Source organism: Atractosteus spatula, chromosome 19 (genome assembly GCF_055471065.1).
Source record: "Atractosteus spatula isolate fAtrSpa1 chromosome 19, fAtrSpa1.hap1, whole genome shotgun sequence".
Classification (NCBI taxonomy): domain Eukaryota; kingdom Metazoa; phylum Chordata; class Actinopteri; order Semionotiformes; family Lepisosteidae; genus Atractosteus; species Atractosteus spatula.
In genome coordinates, this window is record NC_142724.1 from 13,367,326 (window position 1) to 13,394,907 (window position 27,582).

Here is a 27,582-nt window from a genome sequence, read left to right on the forward strand (position 1 = left end):
AGTCACCAGGTGTCTTCATTCAAGTTACTGAGTGGAAGAAATCATGTCACACCTTGTTAAGACACAGAAGTAATCACCTTTTCCATTCCTTTCACCAGTTTACCTTTCACCTAACACCAGTTTACACCTTCCTTTCCCTCAACAAAAGGCTGCCATAAAAAAGTAAACATGGTTCATTCTGTGTGCAAGAATGGTCTCATTCATGCCTGGTCACACCCTTGGTGACTGCTGTGGCAACGCTTAGTGTGCTTATACAGCACAGGCTCTTTCTTCCCTCTTTTAAATGTCATGCAAGTGCATTTAGAGTTTATACTAATGCTAACTGCAAGGGCTGGGCTGAAGCGCTGAAATGAAAGTCAATCAAATGGAACAGCTTAAGTATTGCTGTTATCATCACTTACTGTATGTCTTAGCACAATAGTAGATTTCCATTAACAGAAAATAATTATGAATATAATGCATACACCCACTTTATCTAGTCCAGGGCTGGGGGGAGCCTATTCTAACAAGCAATGGGTGCAAAGCAGGATTCACCCTGGATGGGATGCCAGTCTATTTCCAGGCACACACAGATACAAACACGATGTTTTCAGAGGCCAATTATCCCATAAGTATGTCTTTAGGCTGAGGGAGAAAACCCAAGCAAGACCAGGGAGAACATACAAACTCCACACAGACAGCACCCCTGGTCTGCAGTTGAACCCAGGGCCCCAGCACTGCGAGGCAACAGTGCTGACCACTGCACCAGCGTGTCGTCCAGCACAACTAGTCGTATAACTGGTCACAATTCAGACACAATGAAACCAAATCTCGGCACAAAGAATTTGAATAATCATGTTCACAAATTTTATTTTTCAACACAGTCCTGCACACCTGCACACCACTGCACTCCATCACTGCCCAGATGAGAGGGGATCGCAGAGCCCATCTTTCTCAGCTGGTTGTGAGTAGTTATTGGATCCCAAGACCTCATCCAGTTGGGATTTAACAGACATCGGGGTTCCAGCTTTAACTCAACGGCTGGATAGCACATTCTAGACTCCCACAACTCTTCGGGCAAAGGAATGTTTTGCAGTTTTAAGTTTGAATTGCTTCCATGTTTTTTTCCAGTCGCATCCTGTCCTCTGGTTTATTTGTTGTGGTTGATTCTGACAAACTCCACTGGGTCAAAGAATCCCTGCTCATGACTAGAAACCTTCAATACTGGTAGCCTGTCTGGATAGTCCCTACTCCTTGCTTTGACAGAGCTCTGACCTCCCCAGAAAATGCGGAAATCACGCAATGGAAACACTCTTTGTCATCGGGAATGTTATGATGATATTATGCGATTAAGCGAAGAGTGTTCACAGGGAAATTCTGTATGCCTCAGGCACTTAATGAGGGGCCCTAAACCACAGGCAGACAGGCTGTGTCAGTCACATGGGCAGGGCCAACAGCTGTGTAAAAGAAACGTAAATTGAGTAAAACTTGAACCCATGATGGGGGAAGTGGGTGTGCTAGTCTGCAGGAGATTAGAGAAAGAAACATATTTATAATTGGGTAATATGCATGAAAGAATTCCATGAATGTAGTATTTTGTTCACTACAGCGAGGGAACGCAGACGTATTCGCTGGTACAAGGAATGACATCAGTGAGGTTTTTATATAGCAGCAGTAATGATTTTACACAAAGTTTTATATTGTGCTACTTGGCATGCGTATACAAACAAGGTCTTATTTTACAGAGCAGCTGTATTTTTGTTCATTCCACAATAACCCCTCCCATAAAGTTTTACAACCACTGTGTTCTTTAAGAAGGAAAGGAAAAAAACATATATGTTGATATTACTCACAAAGTAAGAGCTGTAAGATATATTTGGCCTGGGCAGCACAATGGGTTCAATCTGTGTGTTCTCCACAGGGGTTTCCTCTGGGTGCTCCAGTTTCCTTCCGCAATCCAATGACATGCTAGTAGGGTTAATAGGCCTCTGGGAAAACGGTGTCAGCATGTGTGTCTGCCTTGCATTGGAGTGGTGTCTTAAACAGGGTGGGCTCTACCTTGTACCCATTGCTTGCCATGATAGGCTCCTGCTTCCCTGTGACCCTGAAGTGGATGAAGCAGCTCGAAAATGGATGGAGGGATATTTTATTTGACCTTTATTTTATTCTACCATTGGGTGGAGCGGTGGCCCTGTGGCTATGGATCTGTGCCTGTGCCTGGAAGGTTGCCAGTTCAAATCCCGTGGCTGGCAGAGGAATCCTACTCTGTTGGGCCCCCGAGCAAGGCCCTTAACCCCAGGTGCTCCAGGGGTGCTGTACAATGGCTGACCCCCTGCTTCTCTCTCTCTATCTGTGTGTCTCATGGAGAGCAAGCTGGGGTAGGTGAAAAGACAAATTCCTAATGCAAGAAATTGTATAGGGATAATAAAGTGATCTCATCTTATCTGAAGTAAATCCCACCTAGATTCTCACCAACACATGAAGGGAAGCTTTGCTAAGTTGTCCCTCTACCCAGACACTGTGTCCCTTTCTTGCTACGCGGCTACCAACATTCAGGACCATGAACTGTCCGTACCACAAACGCAAGGAGACATTCGAAATGCTTTTGTTGTGTGTTATTGAATTGGCAGTTTATTTTCTCCTTTTCACACAGCTGAAGAAAACACTTGCTTCTGTTGTGAAAGTGACCAGTGAGGGCTACAGAGAACAGAGAAGCACCATGGACATGCGCTACAAAGAAATGCTACAAAAAATATACTTTTCTTAAAGTATACATTCATCGGTAGTATCGCAAATTCCAAGTTAAGCACAAAATACAAAGTACAGTATTGTTGCCTAGTTGTCGCAAACTGCTGGTGACATGATGTGGCCCTTCCTGCTCACTAGTCTCTGTAACGACTAATGGAATGTGATATATGAAGGAATAAGTACAGATTGTGCAGCAGATATTTCACCACAGAAATATTCCAATGTGATCTGATTGCAGAATTAACAGTAGTATTTGTTGGCAAAACCTTCTTGAAATCGAGAGCAATATTTCTAGTGGATTTAAAGAGTGTTAATAAGCCTGCTTGTTTACAATGTCATAGGGCTGCTTCAGGTCACTGAAGATTTGCCTTGTATTGAATCGTTCTGAATTTGACTATGATGCTGAAGGTTTGACATGTTACTGTGTACACTTTACTTTTACTGTGGTTTGAAGTACACTCATTCTTTCTACCCCCAAAATATAAAAATCGTGTTGGGTTCCCCTTTCATACCTGTTGAACATGTCCTGTCAATGTAGCATTTTTTTAACTTTAAAAAAGAATAATTATCCCATTACGTGGATACCAGTGGCATGATTACTACAGTATGTCTCTGACCAGACAGCTGTCAGGGATATCCCTATTTTTTTAAACATGACTCAGAGTCGAGCAATAATACTGTCATGTGCAACAGATAGCAAAAATAAACAGTGTTAGTCACTCAGGTAAAAGAGGCACACCGATACTAAAGAGTTGCTAGAAGTACCAGATTTTGTAGTGTGATGTGACTCTGTGTAAAGGGAAAAGAGTATTTTTGAGGAAGTTATCCTTCTTTTCCATGACTTGGCAAAACTGCACGGGGCTTGCACAATCTGGCCTACCTAAATTTCCCCTTTTAATTCAATTTCTGCAGTGGATTCCTTCGCCTTATCTGCTGTGCACAGAGGCTGCTGGTGCAGAATGCCCGTCTTCTGTCTCCCAGGAGTGTGGAGGAATGGGACCCCCACCTATATGTAAGGCATTTGTGGAATGTTGGCACCAAAATTCCTCTCGACCCCTTTTATTATTATCAGCAGAAGTTTGATACTCTGCCTGTCCTGAAATGCCACATTACCTAATTAAATGAACACAGATCATAATGAAAAAAAAGAATTGAGCCAAAATATAAAGACACAACTACTGGGACCACTATCTTAAATGTGATTTAATACGTGTAGGAGAGGCATCGCTGACAAATAAGTACAGTTGTAAGCAAAAGTGTGGTCAAACTGTATGTTTCAGTGAATCTGCAAGTGAAAAAAAGCTGAAAAAAACCTTTCCGTGGGAAGAACTTAAACACGACATTTGGCTGCAAATTGTAATGGACAATTAGTATTTATTTAGTTTTGTAGCTATTTAAAAATAATAAAACTGAATGTGGCATGTGCAAAATTTTTGACAGGCTGTCAGTCAATACTTAGTAACACGAGTTGTAACACTCCATTGGCAGAAACCACAGCTTCCCGATGTTTCCTGTAGCCAGTCTTTCTGTTCTTGTTTGTGGAATTTTGTTCTGCCAAACTCTTTTTAGCTTTTTGGGGCATTAGCTTCAAGGATTTGTTGATATTTAGTTGAATCCCTTCTTCCTTCCACCCGCACAATCCAGTACAGCGTGCCAGCGGCGGTCAACCACAAAACTTAATGGATGTCTTCAAATGCTTCACCTGTTTTTCTCCAGATGTATCTTCTGTGGTTGTGGCCAAAAAGTTCAATTTTTGTTTCATCACTTTGCTTTTTCCCCCCCGGAAACACCTTGACTTCAACAGTTCCCCTTAACTTCTATTTCTTAATGATGTTTAGAGATCTTTTTTCTATCTCTTTTTTCCTTGCTTTGTAAGACTGAATTAATTTTATTTTCAAGTCCTCAGACAGTTGGTTAGAGGAGCCCATGGTGTCACACACAAATGAGATACTTTCTTGACAAGAAGAAACACCAGATTATGATCAGTTGTACCAGAAACAACCCCACAACTTTCAAAATGTAAGCAGAATATTTCAGCAACTCAGCCTTTATTTTTTATACACTCTCAAAAATTAATTCTGTTCAACCTCAATTCATGAAATGGATCAAGATTCTTTAATGCAGGGTGATTATTTAGCACTCATGAGCTGAAGGGTCTTGCCACATTTAGCAGTCTGAAAGCTGACAGCACTTTGTTTAAGGTCAAGGTGTGATAGCATTGGCCCTTCAGGCTTGCTCTGCTGGGTTCTCGATACTCTGGGTATGATGTTGGTGATGCCTGGTCAGCATCATTTCCTGACAATCAGTGCCAAGAAGCAGGAGAATGCTGGGAAGAAGAGGGGGATTTGACAGTATAGTGGGTGAATGATGTCGTGGGCCACTTTCCTGACTCCTTTCCTTCCAGTTCACTGGTAATGATGATAATAATAATAATAATAATAATAATAATAATAATTGCTTACACTTATATAGCGCTTTTCTGGACACTCCACTCAAAGCGCTTTACAGGTAATGGAGACTCCCCTCCACCACCCCCAATGTGTAGCCCCACCTGGATGATGTGCACCTGTTTACAGTATTGTGTCCCCGTCACTATACTGGGGCATTAGGACCCAAATGGACCGCAGGGTGAGCGCCCCCTGATGGCTGGATGTGGTGGCATGTCAATGAACACTGGTCACTGGTGATTCCGGCCCTTTCTATTCGTGCTGCTCTTCCTAAACTCAGCTTGAGCACGCCATGCTATCAGGCTCTGACCTTCTCCTTAAACCTCATCTGAAGGGCTGGTTCTGACTTCTGTGCCTGCGCCGTCGCCAGATTAAGATGATACTGAGTGTGTCTACGAACTCCAATTCCAAGAAATTAGACAACGTTCAACAGAAGTGGTTCACATTCCTAATGCAAAACATATGACCTGACTGGGAGTTCTCTTAAGCTTATAAACAGAAAACAGAACTGTATTAATCACAGTAGATAAACATCAATGTAAAGCATTTCCATACGAGGAAAGCAGGGAGGGAGCACAAATTAAAATGTTAGAAAAAGTATATTGTAAACAATATATTCGTGTTTATATAGTGCTACTGTATACCCACTTTACTGGGAAGTGAATGGGAAGTGAATAGATACATAAATAATAAATGAGGGGGAGTAACTCCTGTTTTCTGATAACTGAACTGTTTCCGAGAGAGAATAAAAAAAAGAGGAATATGAACTTTGAGATTAGTCTCTACTGTAATAGTGGTGAGGGGAAGTTGTACTATCACTGCCTTGCCTTTTTGTCAGTCATTTAAGTTTAAGAGCTGGAACTACTGGATTATGGTCAGAAAACGAGCACTTGCAGCCAGCAAACCAATTCAAAAAACATCACGAGAGCTACACTTTTTCAACATTTTAGAAAGCTGTCCCTGTTGTAGCCGAGGGTAACTGTCCTGCAAGGGGTTACAGGCGTACTGGTTGTTAAATGAATAAGCTGGTATATAAGGAATAAAGATGTCTGAGGCCTCGTCTCACAGCTGTTTGTAAGTTGACCCAAACTGAGATCAGAGGTTGAACCCCGAAGACAAATTATTCACTTCTATGAGTAAGCATTTTCTACATAGCTCACTTGAGAAAAGCAGGGTGATATATATACATGTTCAGGTGGGTAGCTGCGTCAGCATGCGTAGGCTGCAAAGGAACAAGTAATAGGTTTCGTTTCAGCCTTGGAGCCTTCATCAGGTGTGAGAAAGACAAGTCACTTACTGCCTTGTCTTTCTCACACCTGAAGAAGGCTCCACGGCCGAAATGTTGTGTTTTCTTTCTCCTTTTTTTCAGCATGGAATAAACCTATTACTTGTTCCTATATATATATACATGATCAGTTTATATAATACAATACAGAGCCAGACGTGTAAAGTAAATGAATATATTTATTTGAAAACATTCAAACATAACTAATGGTGACTGAGACTGTAGTGCCCATTTGCTGGAAAATCCTGTTTTCTTGAAAAATTATTTGATTCTGGAAAAATCTCAAACTTCAGTGACTTCATGGAAAACTATTCAGGGAAATTCAGGAGACTACCCCTTTCAAAAAACAAACTGACCTTTGAATTCATTTTCACTATCACCTTATGTACTGACGTACTCACGCTCAGATTTAATCACAGAAACCAAGCCCTGTAAATCTGTCGTTAACTTACAGTAGTGCAGTTTTACTATGACAAAACAGAAGTGATACTTTACGAGGACATCTATTCCACCCAGTTTACTGCTGTGGGAACTGGAAAAATCCAGTCAGGGAACAAAGGGACAGAAGCTCAAAGGACAATACAAAAAAAGATGTGTGTAAACAAAATGTGTAGGTGTGTATTGTTTCTGGAATTGCTATGTACAGGTAACACACACATAATCTGTGGTTCTCAATATAAGAATCACGCCTTGCTTACTCATTTTGCTTCCCTCAGTGAAACGGGCTACGTAGTCTTAGTTGGCTAACTTCTTTTCCCAACAGTAACTTTTTTAACAAAATGAAACACAGTCTGCAGCTGCAGGCCCTGGCGCATTGCACATCCACCAGGCTGACCTGAAAATGTGAATGCATTCCTAAGACCAATGCGTGCTGGAAAGAAATCTCATTCCATCCTACAATGTCACTGATCACCCCTGATTGTTTGCAGCCAAGCCTCTGAGTCACATCACCAGGAGATCCTTCTTATTTTGCCTTATTTCCTGGTTGACGTAAGTTTGCAATTACTTAACGCCGTGGTGGTGTGTGTTACAATGAGTAACAATGCGCAAGAATGCATGAACCACATGCAGGATTAAAAAAAAACAACAACGTGTGGAACGTGTCATGCCTGAAGAGCGAAAAAGCTCCCCCCCCCACCACCAAGTCAGCTGAAAAGCTGAGCTGTTCTACTCCCGATGTGGTCACGATGTGCAGGGACACACAGAGAAATTACGCAAAATGCTATTCTTTGAAAGCCGGCTACTGTTACAGATTAAAATCTAGTTTCACATGGTATAAAAAAGGCCTAGACACCAAAAGAGCAACTATGTGGCATGCAGGTGATTGTCCAATCAGCATCTGTGCCACCACCGTCAGTTTCTACCCCCACAAAGGTACACAAACACAATGCATTTAAGTCTCCGATAGGCGAGCTATACAAAAAAAAACAACACGTTTTCTTCTTGACAGGCCAACAGGAGTGATCGGCAGTACATGTAGCGGGGGCTTGATCCCTCTGAAGCTGCAGGGGCGCAGGGCCTTACGTGATGTCCTTCTGCCTAGGAGGCCGGTGAATGTTTCTCACCACACACTTGACCATCCACTCGATGCCTTCGTTGACTCCTTGGCTGCAACGCAGGAAGCAGAGACAATGAGTTGGTTCACCTCAGTCACGTCATGAACTCCAAAGGCAGAGGGGTGACCCGATCCAATACAGCTGTATTGTGGTAACCGTGCTGCACCCTGGAGAAATTGGATCTGATTGTCAAACACGTAGGATCCAGGGGAACCACTCTCTAGCCTGAGAGATTCTATACCCTGTGTCTGCACTGATGCTATAAACCCCCTCTGGTGTGCACAGTTGATCTCAAGGATCCTGTGTGTATCCATGCATTCTCAGAAAGCCTATCCCAGGAGTAGAGGCTGCAAGGTGAGACCATACGCTGAACAGGACAGCACTCCATTGCAGTGCAAACACACACAGACAAATTAAGAGACATTTATTAATTAACCTGGCCATTAACTAACCGGACTGGAAGGTGGGAGGAAACTGAAGCACCTGGAGAAAACCCGCACAGAAATGGACAGAGCATACAAACAGAAGGCTCTCCAGTCTGAAACAGAACCCAGGGCCCATGTCCTGCATGTATATTAAATTCCACTGTTCCTCAGCTTTCTCGTGTGTATAGTAAACGCATTATATATGCTCATTATGAGGTCTTTAATTCCTTGTACAGCCATCTCGAAGAAATCATACCCCTTGGTTTTGACAATTCTGGCAATGCTGGTCCTGACATCTGAAGACATTCTAAGACAGTTTATGCTGTATGCACCGAGAACAGTTGAAGACAGATCTCTGTTAACATCAGTTTTGACAAAAGCATTGTTGGCATGAGCACAAAACATGAGCTAGAACACCCTGTCCTCTCCTTTCCATAAACACGTCGCCTCCATGTAAATGTCAACTAAGCAAGTCCCTGTGGAACTGATCAACACTAACGTCAATCTAAACGCCAGGGCTCTCCTGAAAAAAAAAACAGTGCTTTTTGTTATGCGCATTCGCCTCGAGGAAAAGCATTCCACATTGAGTTCTTTGGATGCTCTCGGGCTGGATGTCCCAGCCTTCTTCATCTGATTAACGGGAGCTTCACGCATCAGGCCAGACTTCTTAAACCCTACTGTGCCACTGATCCAGTGCTCTGTCATTGAGATACCTTCCAACCTAGGTAGTGCACTCAGCAATACCAACCTGCATCACTAAAGGAAGGCCTGAATCCACCTGAAAGACTCCTAGTTTGTCCTGAACCTAGTTTGTCTCGTCGTCAGTAACCAGTTTCCTGCTCGGCACCATACCATTGGCTCGGGTCCCTGCCAGATTCCCGGACAGCGGCGCAAGCTGTGCTCGCCTCCAGTGCTGTCAGATCGCAATCGTCATCTTTCTCTCAGTATATCTGCACATCTCCGTCCTGCCTCGGCCGTCTCTGTCAGCCTCCGTTCACCCGCCCACTTCGGCGTTCTCCGACTGTGAGCCCCTCCAGGCGTTCGCACTTGGGTTCTCGCGCCTGTCTGCATTAGCTCGCTGCGTCATAACGCTCTTCTGCCCGAATCTCCCTTTTTATGGGTGTCCTGCTCACAGGTTTTGATCAAAACTAGCTGCAATCACGGATCTCAGCTCTCTTGGCGATCTCAGATCTCAGCTGACAAACGCATCGCTCCGTGTAAAAGGAGAACATACAATGTATTTACATGTTTAAATGTCATCCATGGGCAACAGATGCCTTCTGTTATGAGGTGAAACCCCAGAAGGTGCACTAGTGGAAAATCAGAGATGCATCATTCTCCATTTCTTATAGCTAAACCTCATGCTGACACAGCAGTTAAAAGGGAATTTTCAAAAATAAAAAAGCAGCAAAACATTTTAAGGCAACTGTCTTGGGAATGCCTCTTCTAAAAACAGCAAGCTGAATCATACTTCATTTAAACTATTTATTAGTTTGCCAAGTACTTATCCAATAAACAGCTCTCCCCCTCAGTTTCTGAGCCTTGATTTCCATTTTTGTTACAGCAGAACACTTATTTTATTTTTTGTACATTTTTGCAGTGTGTTTTGTTAAACCCTTGTGCTCTAAAACAAATTTTAAAAAAGATTAAATGTCTATAGGGGTAGTAATATACTTCCTTGGATTAAGATTAAAGCAGTGGGTTTTTTCAGCTTAGGCCTGTAGCTCAAAAGGGCCTTCTTATCATCACTCTTATTAAACTTTATTAAGGTGAATTAATTACAGAGCATTCAAATAACTCCCACACTCGCCGATCCCAGTTTTGTCAAAGAGCTTTTTTACAAAGAATATCCTAATATTGCAGAGGCACATGGCCTCCACAAGACCCCAGATGAGATGCAAATGACTGTAAATTGCTGCTGTAAACTGGATAAAAAGGTTGAAAATGAGCCAGTTTCAAGGAGAAAGACAAAGTGGTGCACTGCAAGGTGGGTTAAAGGGGAAAAAAATGGTTTTCAGGTAGAAAAGACCAGAACACCAGAAGGTTGAAGAAAAGAGAGGAATTTGATTCCCAAATCTGACCAGCTGGAGAGTAGCCTGAACACAAAGGAAAAGTAGGGTAATTCTACACTCTTATCAGCAAAAGAAAAAAGGGTCAGCCCAGAGCACGCACCACCTGAACAAACACAAGGAGTCTGTTTTATAACTGTTGTTTGTACTGAGTTGAATCAATTGACACACACAATTCCAATGGGGTCAGGACATCCACAGATCAGGTGTGGAAAGGTAGCTTATTCACCCAGCTCCCGTGACAAGTTCTATTCGTAACTTTGTAGAACAACAGTAAGGCAGCAGGCTGGGCCCATATGAAAGCAAACATATGGGAGTCTGTCTCTCAGATAATGGCAAGACACAAGTCTTAACAAGCGCACTCCCTGTGCTTTACAAGTGGGCGGAGTCTGAGGGGTGTGAGAAGATAAGGGCAGGTGAGCCTAAGAACTCCAGGTCTCTGGCTTTCCTCACGCCCACGGACCACGGCCTCCCTTTGTTCCTTGCTTGCTCTTTTCTCACGAACGAGTCTGTCTCACACAGACGGCAAACTGAAATGCAGGTGAGCCAGGCTACAACTCAGCACCCTAGCTCCAGAAAACGTCCCGGGACCAAATCTGGAAATTCCATTCTGAAACGAGCCTTTCCGAAAAACCCGCAGCTTGAGTGAAAAACAAGCTCTAAGGCCAGAGCCCAAAGTCCAAGCAAAAACTCTCCAATTCACTTAAAGTGCAAGAAATAATTAACTTTGGTTCACCAATGTGCTCCTGCCAGTTAGATTTGTGCCTATACCCTCGATAACCTGCAATGACCTTTTCATTTGTGTCAGGAACACGCAGAAGGACATTTTCCTTCCACAGTAAAATTATTTCAAAAATCCGGGACTTTTATGTAATAAAATGTATCCGTTATGCCAGAAAAAGATTTTAAAAAGGGCGCAGTTTTCTAAGTAATATACTGTCCTAATAACATTTAGTCAAATTCAAAATGAGGAAAGTCCTTCCGCTTGCTAAAGATTTCACAAGGTATGTGAAAAAAGGTCACTAACATTCGTTTATTGCCATGTCTCTGGACTGGGGCAACGGAAGCGGTAAGTCAAACATCTTTGAAAATATCACAAAATCCCCCAATGTGTGTTAAAGGTAACTATATCAATTACATGTCATGGCGAGATAACTGCTGGACTCCAGCCAGGGGTTGTTTTTAACGGCTGTGCTTCCAAATGAACACAATCGCATTGCGATGAGGTTACGGTTCCAGTTAATTTCCCCTGATGTGTCTGTGACAATCTTTAGACATGCAACTTTTAAGTTACCGAATGTTATTTGGAGACAATAAAAAGACGACCAGACTGGCAGTGTGGCGGATCCAGTTTTTCCACAGTTGGGTGGAAACAGTTTCCCACTCAGCCAGAGTGCTGAAGGCTGCGGGCCTGTTGCTCAGGCATGCGGGGCTGAGCTCTGACAGCCCCCCCCAGGCTGCGCACGGAGCACATCTGCCCTTACCCGGTGAGCGCCGTGCACGGCTGCACCAGGCAGTCTCGTTTCCCAATCTTCGGCGCGCAGTCACTGAACGCCGTTTTGATTTCCGGAACCGACAGGCAGCCCTGGGGAGGGGGGGAAAAAAAAAAGCAAGGGGTTCAAAATAAAGCTGTTTTATTTTCAACAGGTTCCACAGCTTGTTCCCACCTCTAAAGCCAGAGCCCAAAGTCCAAGCAGAACTTCTGGGAAGAGAAGTGCCTTGCTTCTACGTGAAACCCATTTTTGGCCTCTGGGGCGCGTTCGGCCGCTGATTGTGAAGACGGACTCACGGGACGGACGTGGTCATTTGCTGGTCAGGATTGTGAACACTTGAGTCCGGGCCCCTCGCAGGTTTTCTGTTTTCAGGACTAAAACGGTTCCGTTGTTTTAGCCTGTCGATGTAGGACATGCCTTTGAGGTCAAGCAACGTAATGCGAGACCGAACGGCAAAATAACTTCTCCGCATTTGTCTCTGCCTTACAAACACACTGCAGTACTAACTCGGCCACTCATTTTGCAGTTCACCATATTTTCCCACAGTAATACTGCACTATGCAATTCCTACACCTTGGGTCTTGCTGTAGCTCAGTTTTCCCTGTTTTCACCTGTGTGTCCTATAGTAAACTCTAATGAGGCGCCTGTTAATTCCTACTGTGCATGTACCATTTCCTGATTTAATTCCCACTGTTTCATGTGCTACTGACCTAATGCAGCTTTTGGAGTTTTGCAAGAAGTTAGAAAAGGCCCCGCCACAGTTCTCAGTTCAGACATGTGGCTTCAGGTGCTCTGTAGCGAGAACACTAAGAGGAAATGGATATACGATACTGAATATTTTTAGCCACTCCAGAACAAAAGAACAATTGCAGATGAGAGACGGCCATTTGGTTTATTTAGTCGCTACTTTAATCAAAGTAGTTTCAACCTCAAAAATATGGCAGAGCAGTTTATTACAGATATCCTTAATCCTTTGTGTGAAGAACTCCCTCTTGTTCTCCATTGTTAACAGCTCTACACGGTTTCCATTTGTGGACCAAAGGCAAGATGTAACTGCATGAATGTACATTTTAACGCCCTGTTATTGACACTTGTTTATCCCATTTGTCTTATCTGTTGTGTGTGCAACAGGGATGCAGAAATTCGAGCCACATTGAGTCAGTGAAATAGGAACAGGGATCAAGCCCAGGAACGACAGTTTAGCACAGCCAATCAAACAAAGCTGGCATGTCTTTCGACTGTGGGTGAATTAGCAAGACAATTTAGAGACAGCAATTTAACTAGATTTCCTACCACCAACATGGGACAAAACCAGAGAACCCATGCAAATTCCACACAGAAGATGCCCAATCCCAGAACCCCCAGAATCCTAGAGGTCTGAGGAAGCAGCCATACCAGTGTGCAGCCCAGTCTCCTTTGTTGAAACTATCTTACACAGCCTAGCTTCACATGTCTCCATGCATCTTAGATTAGGAAAAGTCTCCCTCTGGTGGAGACAATTGATATAAACTGTTCTTTGAAAAAATGTGCAGAGATTCCAACTGCGGCAGTATTGGCAGCAATTGCTGCAGTATTATCTGATTGGCATAGTTAATTTTAGAATTAACCAAAGAAAGTTTCCAATGCAAAACTCAGACTTTGAGGAGAGACAAAAAATGTACATAGCAAAAGCTACAGTAACTCAGCACAGGAAATATTGTATTGTGTCCAGATGTACATGGAACAGTTTATGCTAACCCATAGGGCCTACTGATTCTGCTGTAGTCTTCTGCACAAACATTACTGCTGAAGATGTAAGACTACAGGTGTTGTAAAATAACCACCAGCGCTGGCCAGTACCAGAGCCGGAGCTGAAGGGGAGCTTGATTCAAGCTGACTCTAGTGCTCTGGAGAGGAGCTGGAATACTGGAGCTGGGGGTCTCAGCTCTGGAGAGGAGCTGGAACACTGGAGCTGGGGGTCTCAGCACTGGTGTGGAGCTGGAATACTGGAGCTGGGGGTCTCAGCTCTGGAGAGGAGCTGGAATACTGGAGCTGGGGGTCTCACAGTCTGGAGAGGATCTGGAATATTGGACCTGGGGGTCTCAGCTCTGGAGAGGAGCTGGAATACTGGAGCTGGGGGTCTCAGCACTGGTGTGGAGCTGGAATACTGGAGCTGGGGGTCTCTCAGTCTGGAGAGGAGCTGGAATACCGAAGCTGGGGGTCTGTAAATCACTGAAAGAACTAAGGCTTCCTTAGAAAAGGGTAATCTATCAGCACAGTGCCAGCTGGAGCAAAGTCCATCACAGCCAAGACACGTACGAAACACTGACTGTGAAGCACTTTGGCCCATCTCCATTGGGTCGGGTTGGAGGTACAGGCCCTGCTCCCCTGCTCTGATCACCCCACCCAGGTGATCGCTCTGGCTGCGATGTCCTGTTTCCTGTTTGGCCATTCGCACCAAACACAGAATTGTAGGCAGTGTAGCAAACTCACCTGCACGTCCTGCTTATTGGCCAACACCAGGAGAGGAACGCCTTCTAAAGCCTCACTGCTGATCATCTTCTCTGAGAGAGAAAGAAAACAGCTCACAACAACAGCACCTTGCGGGAGTATCCACCTCTGTCCAGTGATGTTGCATTTTGAGGACGTCTTAAAATAGGGCATCACTAGAAGGGAGCGAATACTTTTACAAGGCACTGTAAATAAGAACATCACAAAAGTGCCTTTTGCAGAATGCTTTTACTGCTGTACCTCAGAATGCACACAACCATGGGAATGCTAAAAACTCACTTATGTAAAGACATTTGTCTCCAAAGCACCGATTTCTTGGTCATGTTATCAGGCCACAGTTCCCAGTTACACAACAGATGCGACACTGTTATAATAATGTGATTGAGGGGTCCATACCTGGCAGACTGCATCATGTGTGCTCCACATTAGAACAAGGATTACTATTCTTGCTCCTGACTCATTTACAATCACACAAGTCACACTATATACAGGAACCTCTCCTCCATTCTTTAAAATTGACCCCAGACTTTCATATACATTACATTTATTATTAATATAAGTTAAGTTTAAAATACACAGAAAATAAGCAATTTATACACACCTTTAACTGTAATGGTTCACAGTTTTTTTCCAAAAATTAGGGAAGGGCTTATTTTTTACTTTCAGAAAAAAAGTATAGTGCTATAGCTTGGGATATAGAAGAACTACTGTATCTATTTCAACAACTATTAGTGCTCCAGAGCTTTTGCTTTCTGTGATAATATACTTGTTCTTTTACGACACTTGTATTTTCGCTAAGCACAAAATAACTCAATAAAGCACTCTTTTAAAGTAAATTGCCTTAAGAAAACACTGATGTACATTAATTGCTTTCTCCGTTTGACTGGAGTTTGGGGAGTTTCTTCATTTAAAGTGATAACTTGATAAATTAACTTTTTTTTTTATTTCTACAGATCTGAACCATGGTAGGAGAGCTGTGTGTTTGAAGAATTCAGCAGAGGGCGTCTTTTGTGACATTTAATTTGCAAGTTTAATGCATTGGGGCCCTTACTAATTTTAAAAGGTGAAAAACACTTCAAAATTGCTAAAATTGCACTTACATTCTGGATAGTTAAACAGCATAACATTAGCAACAACAACTGTGAAACCATGAGTTACTTTTAAACATGTTTGACATGTTTGGCCTACTGTTTCTGCTGTAGTCTTCTGCACAAACATTACTGCTGAAGATGTAAGACTACAGGTTTTATAAATTAACCACCAGCCCTGGCCTGTACCAGAGCTGGAGCTGGAGGGGAGCTTGATTCAAGCTGACTCTGGTGCTTTGCAGTGGAGCTGGAATACCGGGGCTGGGGGTCACAGTCTGGAGAGGAGCTGGAATAGTGGAGCTGGGGGTCTCAGCACTGGAGAGGAGCTGGAATACTGGAGCTGGGGGTCTCTCAGCACTGGTGTGGAGCTGGAATACTGGAGCTGGGGGTCTCTCAGCACTGCTGTGGAGCTGAAATACTGGAGCTGGGGGTCTCTCAGCACTGCTGTGGAGCTGAAATACTGGAGCTGGGGGTCTCTCAGCACTGGTGTGGAGCTGGAATACACACTGTATATGTAGTAATATACACTGTGCACTGAAATACTTTTCCAGCATCTCTTCTGTGGTGCAGCCATGGTAATCCAGCCTTTGTGAAAACATGTCTCTCTCTATAAAACAGCACCATTCCTAGATACAGTACCTGACTAGCAGACGTAAGGACAAAGGCTCCCTGCTGTACTCACCAAAGGCATTCTTCGATTCAGACAGCCGCTCTTCATCAGTGGAGTCGATCACATATATCACCCCATGGGATTCAGCGTAATACTGCACCAGGAGGGAAACAGAGCTGAATCAACCCTGAGCAGAGTCTGCATGAACACCTTTCTCCCTCTTTCCCTTTCTTGCAATATGTCTCGGTGTTGAACAGGGATTAATTTTTGCCTCAGTACAAAGTGGGAAAAGACTGCAAGACGCGTCAGTAAGGCCACATCTGGCACATGGTGTACAAGTTTGTGTTCCACATTACCAAAATACATTGCTTCTAGGAAGTTTTCCCAGGAAAGAGTAACCAGGTTAGTTCCTGGTTTTAAAGTAATGTTACACACAGAATATCTTTCCAGGTCTTGAAAAAATGAAATTATGAGGACACTTGATTCATACATTTAAAATCTTTCAGGTTATTAACTCAAATAATCAAGAGTATTACTTAAGAACCACATGTCAAACTTGTGGATATTGAAAGGATGTCCATTCAGTACAAAGTATGGAAGTATTTTTTTCAACAAGTTACCCATTACTGTTGTTATAATGAAGCACCAAATGGTTCCATATGTTCTTATATATAGGTCTTATGACATCTTCCTTTTGGTAGCAAGGCTCTGGGAGGTGTGCAAAATAAATGACGGTTGAAATTGGGCTCAGGAATTATGTATAACACACCCTAACAAAACAAAAATTAAAAAAGAGCTTATTCTTAACATTTAATACCACTGATAACTCCCTTCAGTGACCTCTAGTGGTCTTAATGGTCACTGCAGGTGTCTCCATGGGATAGCCTACCACAATTGTGAACAGCAGACAAGGTCTTAAATGTCTGCTTCATGCCTCACATTGCAAAGCAACTGATAAATATTTAGGTAAATATTTAGATTCTATGAATCACAATATGAGGTATTCAGTTGCAGATTTTAGCTATACAGTTCCATTATAGCCAGGGCTGCATGGTAGTGCAGTGGTTGGCATTGCTGTCTCATAACGCTGGTGCCCTGGGTTTAATTCCGGACCTGGGGTGCTGTCTGTGTGGAGGTTGTATGGTCTCCTGTGTTTGCGTGGGTTTCCTCTGGGTGCTTCCATCTCCTCCCACAGCTCAAAGACATGCTGGTAGGTAAACTGGCCCCAGTGTGAGTGTGTGTCTCTATGTGCCCTGTGATGGACTGGCATCCCATCCAGGACGTATCTCGTCCATGGCTCCCCAGCAACCCTGAATTGGATGAGGCGGTTAGACCAGTTCAGGCAACCCCACTGCCTTGCCTTACTTTGTCCCACAGTGACTGCAGCTCGTCTTGACCTCCCAGGTCCCAGAACATGAGGCGTGCTTTGCCCACATCTATTGTGCCAACTGATCAGGAAAAGGGAAGGACACACAGATCAGTCCGATTTTAAACGTTGGCTGTACTGTATAGATATATAAATATACTGTACAATCCATTTCATACAAAGAGGATCAAAACTTACTGTTCAAGCCCACAGTGGTGGTGATCTTGGACAAACTCATGCCCTTATAATTCTTGCTGAATTTAGTCTTGGTCTGCTCCAGAAATGTCTATAGCAATAAATGGAAATGGATGAAATCACTCAGTTGGCAAAATCTCACTAATAATACACACACATATATATATATAATGCATTTGCAAGTGTACAATAAGAGAATCACATGCAGGATTTTATATTGCCCATAAATCATACTGTCCATAAGTTTAAAAGGCATTCACTAAATTCACAAAAACAACTTACAGTTTTCCCTGCATTGTCTAAGCCGAGGATCAGAATGCAATATTCATCCTTCTGGAACATGTATTTGTACAGACCCGATAATAAGGTGTACATCCTGGAAAACAACAACAAAAAAAACAAAAAACAAAGATCATTTAAAATGCCCATTTGTACTTTAAGAATACAAATTAAGAGATGCTTGATATTTGAGCAAGATCATACATATTGCTTGATACTTTAAACCAATGTAGAGTAAAGATGTAGAGAAACGAGCCAGTTAATACATAGACAGGTAGGTGTAGATAGATCCACAAGGTAGGTGAAGAAGTCCTTTTTGGATAAGAAATCATGAGCGAGACATGATTTATTGTAGTGAGAAATTTACCTTTTTTCCCCCCAAAAAGCACAAAACCAAGTTTGCTAGCTAGCAGAAAGTCAATTGCTAAGTGTGGCTAATGACAGCCTTCTTACTCAGAGCACAAACTGGATGGGAGACATGTGTTGAACTAGTCTTTCCAAACAATCAAGTCATAATATGGTATTCTTTGAAGAAAGTTCAGGTGGGCAGCTGCGTCAGCATGCATAGGCTGCAAAGGAGCAAGTAAAAAGTTTATTCCACGCTGAAAAGAGAAGAAAGAAAACACAACAAATGAAGAAATGAAGAAATGGTGACATGGAGTCACAGTGGTTACCACTACAGCCTCACAGCGCTGGGGTCTAATTTATAACAATGATCTAGATTCCGGCATAGTTAGTACCAAATTTTGAAGATTATTTCAAAATAGGAGGATTACCAAACCAAATCGAAGATGAAAACACAAAACAGGAAGATTCTGATAAAATGCTCAACTCGGAAACACCCTGTCCGATGATGTTTAATCTAGACAAGTGCCTATTATCACATGCCGAAAGTAAAAATGAAGTATAGATACAAAGTGAGGAACGACGGACTTGAAAAAGCTAAAGAGAAAGTGTTTGTTGACATTTTTATCTCCAGTTACAGTGGGCAAGCAATAAAAAGGTCAACAGAATATGAGGGGGAAAGTATTAAAATTGCAGAATTTAAATCGAGGGATGATATGTCAAAACTATGCAATGCACAAGTAAGACCTCACTTAGAACACTGCGTGATGGTCACCACGTGACTAGAAGACGAATACGCTTCTGAAAATGTTCTAGAAAAAAGAGCAACCAGGTTCATTCACATTAAAAGGATGCCCTACATTTTCAGGACAAAGTGCTGAACCTTTTGAGTCTCAAAGGCAGATGACAATGAGGGGGACCTGATTTAAGACTTCGAAATCCTCAAAGACATTGCCAGTGTCAGCCCAGTGTATTTCTTCACGATAAACAGAGAAAGACAACCCAGAGGTTACAAGAGGAAACTAGATTGGAGTACTTTTAAAACTGAGAACAGGATACACTTTATGGAAGGGCCATTATATGTATTATTTTATAGAGTTGATTATTTTATTATTATAACTATTAATTATAACTATAATAAATATTATAAATTATACCCCGGCCTCCTTCAGGGAACGACTGGATGAGATCCCAGGATCAATAGCTTCTAGTTACCAAACGGGCTAAATGAGAAGAATCGTGACGTTGGTTCCGTGTTTCTGATTATAACTCGGCTAATGTTTACCTTTGTGTCTGGGATCGCCCGCACTTTACGTGCTGTTTAAGGTCTTAACAATCCAGCTGAGATGGAATTGAAATGATAGATTTCACTTTATAAAACCGTACGAAGGCGAACAGTTTACACACTCTCAGGTTAATATAATTGTAAATGCTAGTTCTTTTGTATTGGGGTGGATGTATTTAAAAGTGCGCTGTTAGAGATGACTGGTATTCCATCTAATTTTACTTAGGACTAAAGTCCTTGTATACAGTACTGTCAAAATAATGAGCTCAAATACATTATAAAACAAACAAAACCAACTGGTTTGCAGCAGTACAAACCACAGGCTATAACTATTAACTCTGAATCAACCTCCCTGTAAAATAATAATTTTTCTATTCCGTCGCTCTTTTCCTTTTTCGTTACCATCCTTCGATGTTAAAATAACCATACATGCATTTGAAAACTGCTCTTTAAACACATTTCCTTGAACTTACCTTTCATTTGCGACCAAGTCATCATCCGTAAATAGGAAGTGCTTACCGACTGGCAATGCACTGTAGGAATTGAAGTTTTCTTGTTGGTTTCAAACCCATGGCTGCTGAACGGATGTCCGGAGCTTGGAAACTACAAATCCCAGGATACCATTGGAAAGGAAAAGGCCGGCGTGTAGTTTGCAGTGGTTACTGGGAATTGACGTTTTCACTGGTGCTTTTAAAACTGTAGATGGGGTCCAAATACACTACAATACCCACAATTCACAAATATACTCTAATAACTTCCTCTCAAAAATGGAAGGATGTAAAATTATCATTTAAATGGTGACTGCAATATCAGAACCGGTAATTGTAAGGCTACATTGCGTTTCTTATACTACATGCATATCAGTAATGCAGGATTTCTGTATGGAAGATTGTAACTGAGCAACAATTTTTTTTATTTTTGTATTCCAGTTTATATATTTTGCGGTTAAACATCCTGATCAATAGTTACCGTAAATATATTTAAAGGCATCAAACGCAAGAGATAAACGTAGTTTTGGTATAAGTAACAAATCTGTGTTTTTAAGGCTCTCTTTGTATGTATCATTTAGTTCTTCGTGAATAAACGATTAAAAGTAAACCGTATTTTAAGAAATAATTTCTGGTTTAAGATTTTTCTATCTCCGTTACATGTTATAGATGTTATAAATGTTATTTTTCGTATGTGTAATTAAATTACTAAAGATATTGCTTTACAATTACACATTTTTGAACGGCGCCTTAATTAAAACTAGCAAAATACTTTTAAAATCAAAGCAATTGCTGAATAGTAGCAATAAATAGCACTTATTGCATGGATTGCTAATCTCAGTGTTAAAGCATTTTCAGAGACAAATATGCTAGTTTTAGTACCCAATTTTTTACCTAGTTTAAACAGAGGTTCATACAGACGTCTGTGAAATGTTGACATCAGAAACCTGCAACTCGATCTTTTAGTCTCTGGGGTGCGTGACAGGTCTCATCTCAGTGTTAATTTATTTGTAAACTTGTATTGCTTTATTCTTGCGCTGAAGGCTTAGCTGTCGGATTTCTCGTTTCTTCCAGCTCGCATCCCGGAGTAGATTGCCCAAGGGATTTGGAAATATCAGCTTCGGGAAAGCTTGGTCAGTTTGAGACAAAGGAGAAGAAGCAATCTCATAAAGGTGTATATGGGAGAGGCAGCAAGTGATTGGATTTCCTCTGCTTTGAACATACTGACTCAAGCTTTTCCGCATGGCTGTATTAAGACGAATGCGCGCCTGCAGTGTGCGGGGTGCTTCAAAGAACAGGGATAATCACGGTTTTCCGCAGTTTGAACAGGAGAAACAGTTGGAGGAGGGAGAATCTCCAGGTTAAAGCGTTTGACCTCTCCTCTTCCTCGCCAGACCGATTCCTGAATGCCGGCCTGTCCCCCCGGTCGTGATGGACGAAGGTAGCTTGGAGGCGGCCATCGATACTTACCATGCCCAGCTCCAGCAGGTGGAGACGGCCCTGGGCGCCGGGCTGGAGCCCTCCCAGCAGTCCGACCTCCTGCAGCTGAAGGAGGACCTGCTCCAGCTGATCGAGCTCACCGAGGCCAGCCTGGTGTCCGTGAAGAAGAGCCGCCTGCTGGCCAGCCTGGAGGGTTCGTCGGCCTGGCCGGCGGAGCCCCCCGTGCCGCAGCCGCCGGCGGGAGACCCCGGCATGCAGGACGAGTTCGCTGCGTTTTACGCCGCGGTGAACGAGCCGTCCTGTGCCGAGCCCTCCACCAGCGAGAGCGCCCCTGCGGCCCAGAGATCTGGAGGAGGCTCCGGCAGCCCCGGATCTCAGGAGACAGTTGAGGAAGAGGAAGAGGAAGAGGAGGAGGAGGATGTGATGAGTGGCATGAAGGTCTGTGCCCCTTACCGCACCTCCTGGGGAACGCTGGAGTACCACAATGCCATGGTGGTGGGCACAGAGGACTCGGAAGACGATGACCCGCAAGTCCGGGTTCTGTACGTCCACCCGACCCAGAAGTCCATGAAGCCCTGCCCCTTCTTCCTGGAGGACAAGTGTCGCTTCATGGACAGCTGCAGGTGAGGAGCTGCAGGTTGCCACTGGGAAACTGCGTCTGTTCCCCTCGGGATGGGTTCAGAGGCAGAATCGCACAACCGTTGTACCCCTGAAGCTGAAAAAATGATGGAATGCATTGTAATTGTTTTAGCTCTTAGCATAACTTTCTGTGATGTATTCCAAAGAATTCAAATTAAAAAATACACAGCACCTCCTTCTTCATAAGACACTGGATTCTTTATAGCTTCTTGGCTGCTATGTAACACAGACAAAAAGAAACATATTCTGAAATAATGAAGCATGTCCACTCAGAGATAAGATCACTTTATTGGCCATATACAATTTCTTGCTTTAGGAATTTGTCTTTTTGCACACCCCAGCTTGCTCTCCATGAGACACACAGACAGGGAGAGAGAGGCTTGGGGTCAGAGCGCAGGGTCAGCCATTTATTTGGAGCAATTGGGGTTAAGGGCCTTGCTCAGGGGCCCAACAGAGTAGGATTCCTCTGCCGGCCACGGGATTTGAACTGGCAACCACTGACGTGGATTGAAGTTGGGGTTAAAGCTGCACACTGACCCCTGAGATTGCTGTTCCTTTAGACATAACCATTGTTTATAAATGGAGCAAAGCCGTTGTGATTTGGCAGCTCCGAGTCGGCGCTCGGGATCTAATCGCTCCAAACGGAATTAGAGTGCCCGCGAAACCGAGTGTTTGCGCCCGTTCCCACGCTGTCATGAAGCTCACCCTGGGTTCCTCCTTTTCGCCTCCTTCAGGTTCTCCCACGGAGAAGTGGTGTTGGTGTCCGAGCTGCGGCCGTTCCAGGAGTCGGACCTCGGCTCGCTCCAGGAGGGCTCAGCCTGTTTAGCCAGGCATGAGGATGGCATCTGGTACCCGGCCAAAATTACAGGTCTGTGGTGATCGCTCATAGGCCCTGAACGCACGTGAGGTACTCATGAAGTCGTCCGTACAGTGGACTGGCCAGCTTGCACTCATCATTGTTTGTCCAGCCGTTCTGAAACATACATTCAGGTAGAAATTTCAGAAAATGAGACAACACAGCAATATTGAGCAGTGTTTGCATCTAACAGCAGCATGCAACGGCCTCATCTCATCCAAGCCTTCTTGGAAGGGCTCTCAGGGTTTGGTGCATTGTCCACAAATCTAAGTCTTTTCCTGTGTGGAGAGCCTGTGCACATTGCGGTGCTTCGTTTGACTATTTCGTGTCCTGCCGTTGCCCTCAGATGTTGACAGCGGCTACTACACGGTGAAATTCAACTCCCTGCTCCTGAGGTCCGCCGTGGTGGAGGCCGATGGCATCATCCCGCCCCTGAGGAAAGAGGACCCCCCCTCGTCCGAGTCCGAGGACGAGGACACGGTGGAGGATTCAGCCTACGCCCGAGGTGACCCGGGACACGCCCTCGCTGTCGTGGCCCAGCTCGTTAGCGTGCTAATTCCATCGCGAACGTCAGGCTGTGCTTCTGGCCGGCACCAGCAGGAAGCATCGGAGAAGATGGGGTGGTTTAGACAGAGTAATCAGACTGTGGTTTCTGTGCTCGCCGTTTTTGAAATAACATTGTTAATAATCCCTTGCATTTCTGTCACACCTTTCGTTCCCAAATAATCCCAAAGTGATTTATCCAGTGGAGGGGATCCACTTCATCCATCTCAAAAGCAGCACCTGCCTGGGTAACTCACGGGTGGCATTAGGAGCTGGGGGAGGAACACCCCTAACCTTACGAACTGTGCCATAGATCTTTAATGGCCAAAGCAGGCAGGACCTCAGTTTATTGTCTCATTCAAGAGTGGTCCATCCTACAGCAGAGGATTCCCAGTCACCATCCCCGGGGATTTGGTTTGGAATATTTTGGTCCAGAAGGAAGAGCACCACCTGGTCTGTTTACAGCAACCTCCTGGTTTTGCAAACCCCAGCCCAAGCAGGCCCAGCTTCTGAGATCTGAGGGCCGCAAGCTGGGAGATGGTGACGGTGCTGACAGGGGTTGTAAGATGTGGGATTTCTGCTTCCGGATGAGTGGTCTGACTTATCTATCTCTGTTCTGCAGTTGTGGATCTGGCCTCTGAGGCGAATGGGGACTGGGCTCCTTCCTCTTGCTCCGAGTTTGGGGGCTGGGAGGCACATACCCGAGGCATCGGCTCCAAACTGATGGCCAAGATGGGCTACGAATTCGGGAAAGGTAAGAACTGTGGGCGGAACTGGGGTCCCAGGACACTTTGACCTCCCATGCGAAGACCATAAAATTGCATGGAATTGCAAAGCAGCTGCCGGAGGCTTTGCTTGTGCAAGCGGAGGTTTTGCTCCTCGGGTCGGCAAGGGGATGCCATGCCGCAGAGTCACGCGGAGTTACGGGACAGGGTTCCCCCTTCTTGTCCTCCGCCAGGCTTGGGAAGAAACGCCGAGGGCCGGGTGGAGCCAGTGCTGGCTGTGGTTTTGCCCAAAGGGAAGTCCCTGGACCAGTGCGCCGCGATCCTCCAGAAGAGAGCGCCGGGGAATCTGGGGAGCAAGCTGGCAAAGCCCCGGAAAAAGGGCAAGATCAGGACGGGCTCTTCCCAGCCCCGGACGGACGTGTTTGACTTTTTAAACAGCCAACTGGGTGACCGGAATCGGCCCGGCGCGGCTGAGGCAGGAGTCCCGCTGGCTGAGAGGAACAGCAAAGAGACCTACAGGGGAGGGGAAACCACCAAGAGGTCCCTCAATGTCAGGCTCTACCAGGCGGCAGAGAAGGTCGCGCAGACCGAGAGAGAGATCGGCAGGATCACGGAGTCCCTGAGCAGGAACCTGGGAAGGTAAGGTCCGCAGAACTGATCGGCGTAGTACCTCCCTTTCAGCTGCACTGCGGGCAACCCGTCCTGCCTCATTCTGTAAGCATTTCCTTCATCGTGGGCTGAAGAGGCAATAAGTGATGGTAAGTATCACTTAGGTGAAAGTAGTTCTCTCACGCGTAGTGTAACTGCCACGAGCTGGTTGATGTCACAGGCGTTTTTCTGATGCATCAGTTTTCATACGACTCCTATAAAACCTAGATCTTAATTTGAAATTTGGACTGCAGTGAAGATTTCACCACTCAGGCTCAAGTCTGTTTGCATTCTCTTATACCTTGTAACACCAGGGATAGAGCTTTAATGGCAACGGGATGGCTTTTTTTATTCTGAAGACAAGGATTAGGTCGAACAAATGCGGGGTTTTTGCAATCACAGTCACCGCCTAGCAGAAAACCCAGGCAATTTAACGTGAGCGGACGATGGTTTAGAACCTGACAGATTCCCATTCAGGTTATGTTAATCAGTCTGAATCCATGCATTTTTAAACAGCGGGATTTACATAAAATGGACAGTTTCTGCTATTTGTCTTTCCCCATGAAATTGAAATGACGTGACTTTGTGACCGCGCACTACGTAGAGACACTACGTGTTTGAGCTCAGTGTGCACACCGCGTTCTCCATTCCTATCACACAATTTCAGTTTAGTGTTCTGCTGTATTTTTTCTGTGCTATTTTGAGAGTATTGCTTCCCGTTCTTGAGCTGCACATCTCTCTTCGCCAGCTGTGTAATTACAGGCCTTACTGGATTCTATCATTATGTGATACCTGCAATTTGTCTTTTCCCCACGTGGAGCCAGTATAGAGCTGAATCACTTTTGGAACGTAACTGAGCCTTGGAGCTCTGGAAGATTGAATGTGGCCTCAGACAAAGTGAATCTGAATGAATGTTCTCATTATTTGTAATTAATTGATGGTGACATGAAATCCTCATGTCGATACGCTGCTAGGGAATAAACCGGCAAGATTGATGAGCGGAATAGCTATCCCCTGTTTTAAACTTTCCTAGTGATGTTGAAACTGCTGTTTGGCTCCAGCATAATGATTGTTACAAAATACTATTATGTTACCAAATAATATTATTATTATTATTATTCAAGGGAATGAGGATAGTATGTTCAATGCAGATGTGGGTCAAAAGTGTGTAAAGTTTCACAAATTGGTTTACAATAATCTGAACATCTCTTCTTATTCCATTGTTAAAATGATTTGCATTAAATTAGTAGTAGCACTCTTGATGTCAAGCTGCTTGGTTTGCGATGGATTTTGTTGTAGAGAGCCGGTGTAGCAGGTGGCAGGTTATAACACCCACAAAGCAAACTGTGCAGATGTGTAGCGCAGCTTCCTGAAAATGCTCTTCCTTTTGAATGGATCTTGGGGTTGGATGTAGCTCTCTGCTGCCCGTGGCCATGGAGATACTGCCCCAGTCCGTGTGTGGCTCCTCCGAGTATAACCTGTAGATGCACCGCCTCCAGCAGACAGACATGATGTTGATGTTCGCCTGTTCAGCCTTTTCTGGTTTAATTTAGCCCTGTAGCACTGTCAGAGGCATGTTCCTATAACCTAAAGTTACAGTATATAGCTTGTGTGTCACCGGTGGCATTCTTTCCTGGGTCTTGACCTGCCCTTCCTGGGGTTTTTGCAGGGATAAAGCCATGACCAGTCACCTGGAAGAGAGGCTGTCAGCTGCCAGGAAACAGCTGGTCCAGCTGAAGGCCCAGGAGGTCCACATCCAGAAGGAGCGCAAGAAAGCCGACACGCACAAGAAGATGACAGAGTTTTGACTCGTTGCCTCGTTTTACTGTAACGGCCCCCGAGCAGTACTTATTTTATTACTTATTTCTGGGGATTTTTTTTTTTATTTTCGTTCACTTAACCGTGGATATGTGATTTCAGTCTAAGTCGCTAATGTAAACCCAAACCTCCTGACTTCATTTCTTACATTAACTGGTTCAGAAAATTCTGGGCAATTGTTCAAGGATTTTGTTTTTAAGAGAAAATTAAACCAAAACATCCATTTATTTTGTAGCGTTTTGTTTAATGTCAAGACCCGGACATAAATGGCCATGATGTTTTCCTCTTTGCGTCCAGGGCTTTCCTTGTTGTGTTAAATTTTGAAGCCCGGATTCTAAGGCAGGTGCTTAATATGGTTCTGGTTCTTATGGGGTCACCTGGGCTGAGAGCTGGGAATTCTGAATTGGACTTTGTTTATGGAAGACGATCTAAAAGAGCTGTTTCTGTGGTTATAAGAGAGACTTAGATCCAGGTGCAACTCGCAAACTGGGGGCATTCGGCTACCATTTTTTCTCATCCGTGCGAAAAAGAAAATGAGCAAACTTTTGTTAATATTTTTGGGGATTTAATCTTGAAGGCAGTCCTGTTTTCTCTTCCCTTTAACATATTAAATGTTTTTTTGTTGGGTGCTCTTTGTCCCTGGTATCTTTAAGTAAAGGAATGGAGGTTGTAAATCTTTTTCTTTATAACCCTGAATTCCAGAGAGAGGCCTTTGAGTCGATTGTCACTGGAGGCAGTCGAAGGACAGATTCTGAAATGTCGCCT

At 44.0% G+C, this 27,582-nt stretch overlaps 2 protein-coding genes across 4 annotated transcripts; one reads left to right on the forward strand and one right to left on the reverse strand.

Moving 5' to 3' along the window:
- Nucleotides 1-6,618: 6,618 nt before the first annotated feature.
- On the reverse strand, nucleotides 6,619-20,175 carry arfrp1 (ARF related protein 1). Of its 2 annotated transcripts, none has more exons than XM_088937834.1 (8): nucleotides 20,134-20,175; nucleotides 18,034-18,127; nucleotides 17,755-17,842; nucleotides 17,556-17,638; nucleotides 16,263-16,344; nucleotides 14,475-14,545; nucleotides 11,994-12,094; nucleotides 6,619-8,067 (listed from the first exon to the last, which is right to left on the reverse strand). In XM_088937834.1, the coding sequence occupies exons 2-8, from the start codon at nucleotides 18,124-18,126 to the stop codon at nucleotides 7,980-7,982; spliced, it is 606 nt and encodes a 201-aa protein (XP_088793960.1). In that variant the 5' UTR covers nucleotide 18,127; nucleotides 20,134-20,175; the 3' UTR covers nucleotides 6,619-7,979. The 2 variants fall into 2 exon arrangements, with proteins under 2 accessions (XP_088793960.1, XP_088793961.1); XM_088937835.1 differs by lacking the exon at nucleotides 20,134-20,175 and adding an exon at nucleotides 18,484-18,560.
- A 232-nt stretch (nucleotides 20,176-20,407) lies between these two features.
- On the forward strand, nucleotides 20,408-27,445 carry zgpat (zinc finger, CCCH-type with G patch domain). 2 transcript variants are annotated; one of them, XM_088937438.1, is made up of 7 exons: nucleotides 20,408-20,478; nucleotides 21,543-22,211; nucleotides 22,962-23,095; nucleotides 23,430-23,588; nucleotides 24,249-24,380; nucleotides 24,585-24,990; nucleotides 26,669-27,445. In XM_088937438.1, exons 2-7 carry the CDS (start codon nucleotides 21,580-21,582, stop codon nucleotides 26,805-26,807), a joined length of 1,602 nt encoding a protein of 533 aa, XP_088793564.1. In that variant the 5' UTR covers nucleotides 20,408-20,478; nucleotides 21,543-21,579; the 3' UTR covers nucleotides 26,808-27,445. The 2 variants fall into 2 exon arrangements, with proteins under 2 accessions (XP_088793564.1, XP_088793566.1); XM_088937440.1 differs by having other exon boundaries at nucleotides 20,417-20,484.
- The last annotated feature ends 137 nt before the right edge of the window (nucleotides 27,446-27,582 follow it).

What these genes read in the sequence shown, in the direction of transcription:
- zgpat (XM_088937438.1), top strand. Translation starts at nt 21,580, where the DNA reads ATGGACGAAGGTAGCTTGGAGGCGGCCATCGATACTTACCATGCCCAG. An exon ending in GGATTCAGCCTACGCCCGAG is followed by an intron (nt 23,589 to 24,248) that starts GTGACCCGGGAC and finishes TCTGTTCTGCAG; the next exon opens with TTGTGGATCTGGCCTCTGAG. An exon ending in GGGCTACGAATTCGGGAAAG is followed by an intron (nt 24,381 to 24,584) that starts GTAAGAACTGTG and finishes GTCCTCCGCCAG; the next exon opens with GCTTGGGAAGAAACGCCGAG.
- arfrp1 (XM_088937834.1), bottom strand. Translation starts at nt 18,126, where the DNA reads ATGTACACCTTATTATCGGGTCTGTACAAATACATGTTCCAGAAGGAT. An exon ending in TGAATCGAAGAATGCCTTTG is followed by an intron (nt 14,546 to 16,262) that starts GTGAGTACAGCA and finishes TTTCTCTCTCAG; the next exon opens with AGAAGATGATCAGCAGTGAG. An exon ending in CCGTGCACGGCGCTCACCGG is followed by an intron (nt 8,068 to 11,993) that starts GTAAGGGCAGAT and finishes CCTGCGTTGCAG; the next exon opens with CCAAGGAGTCAACGAAGGCA.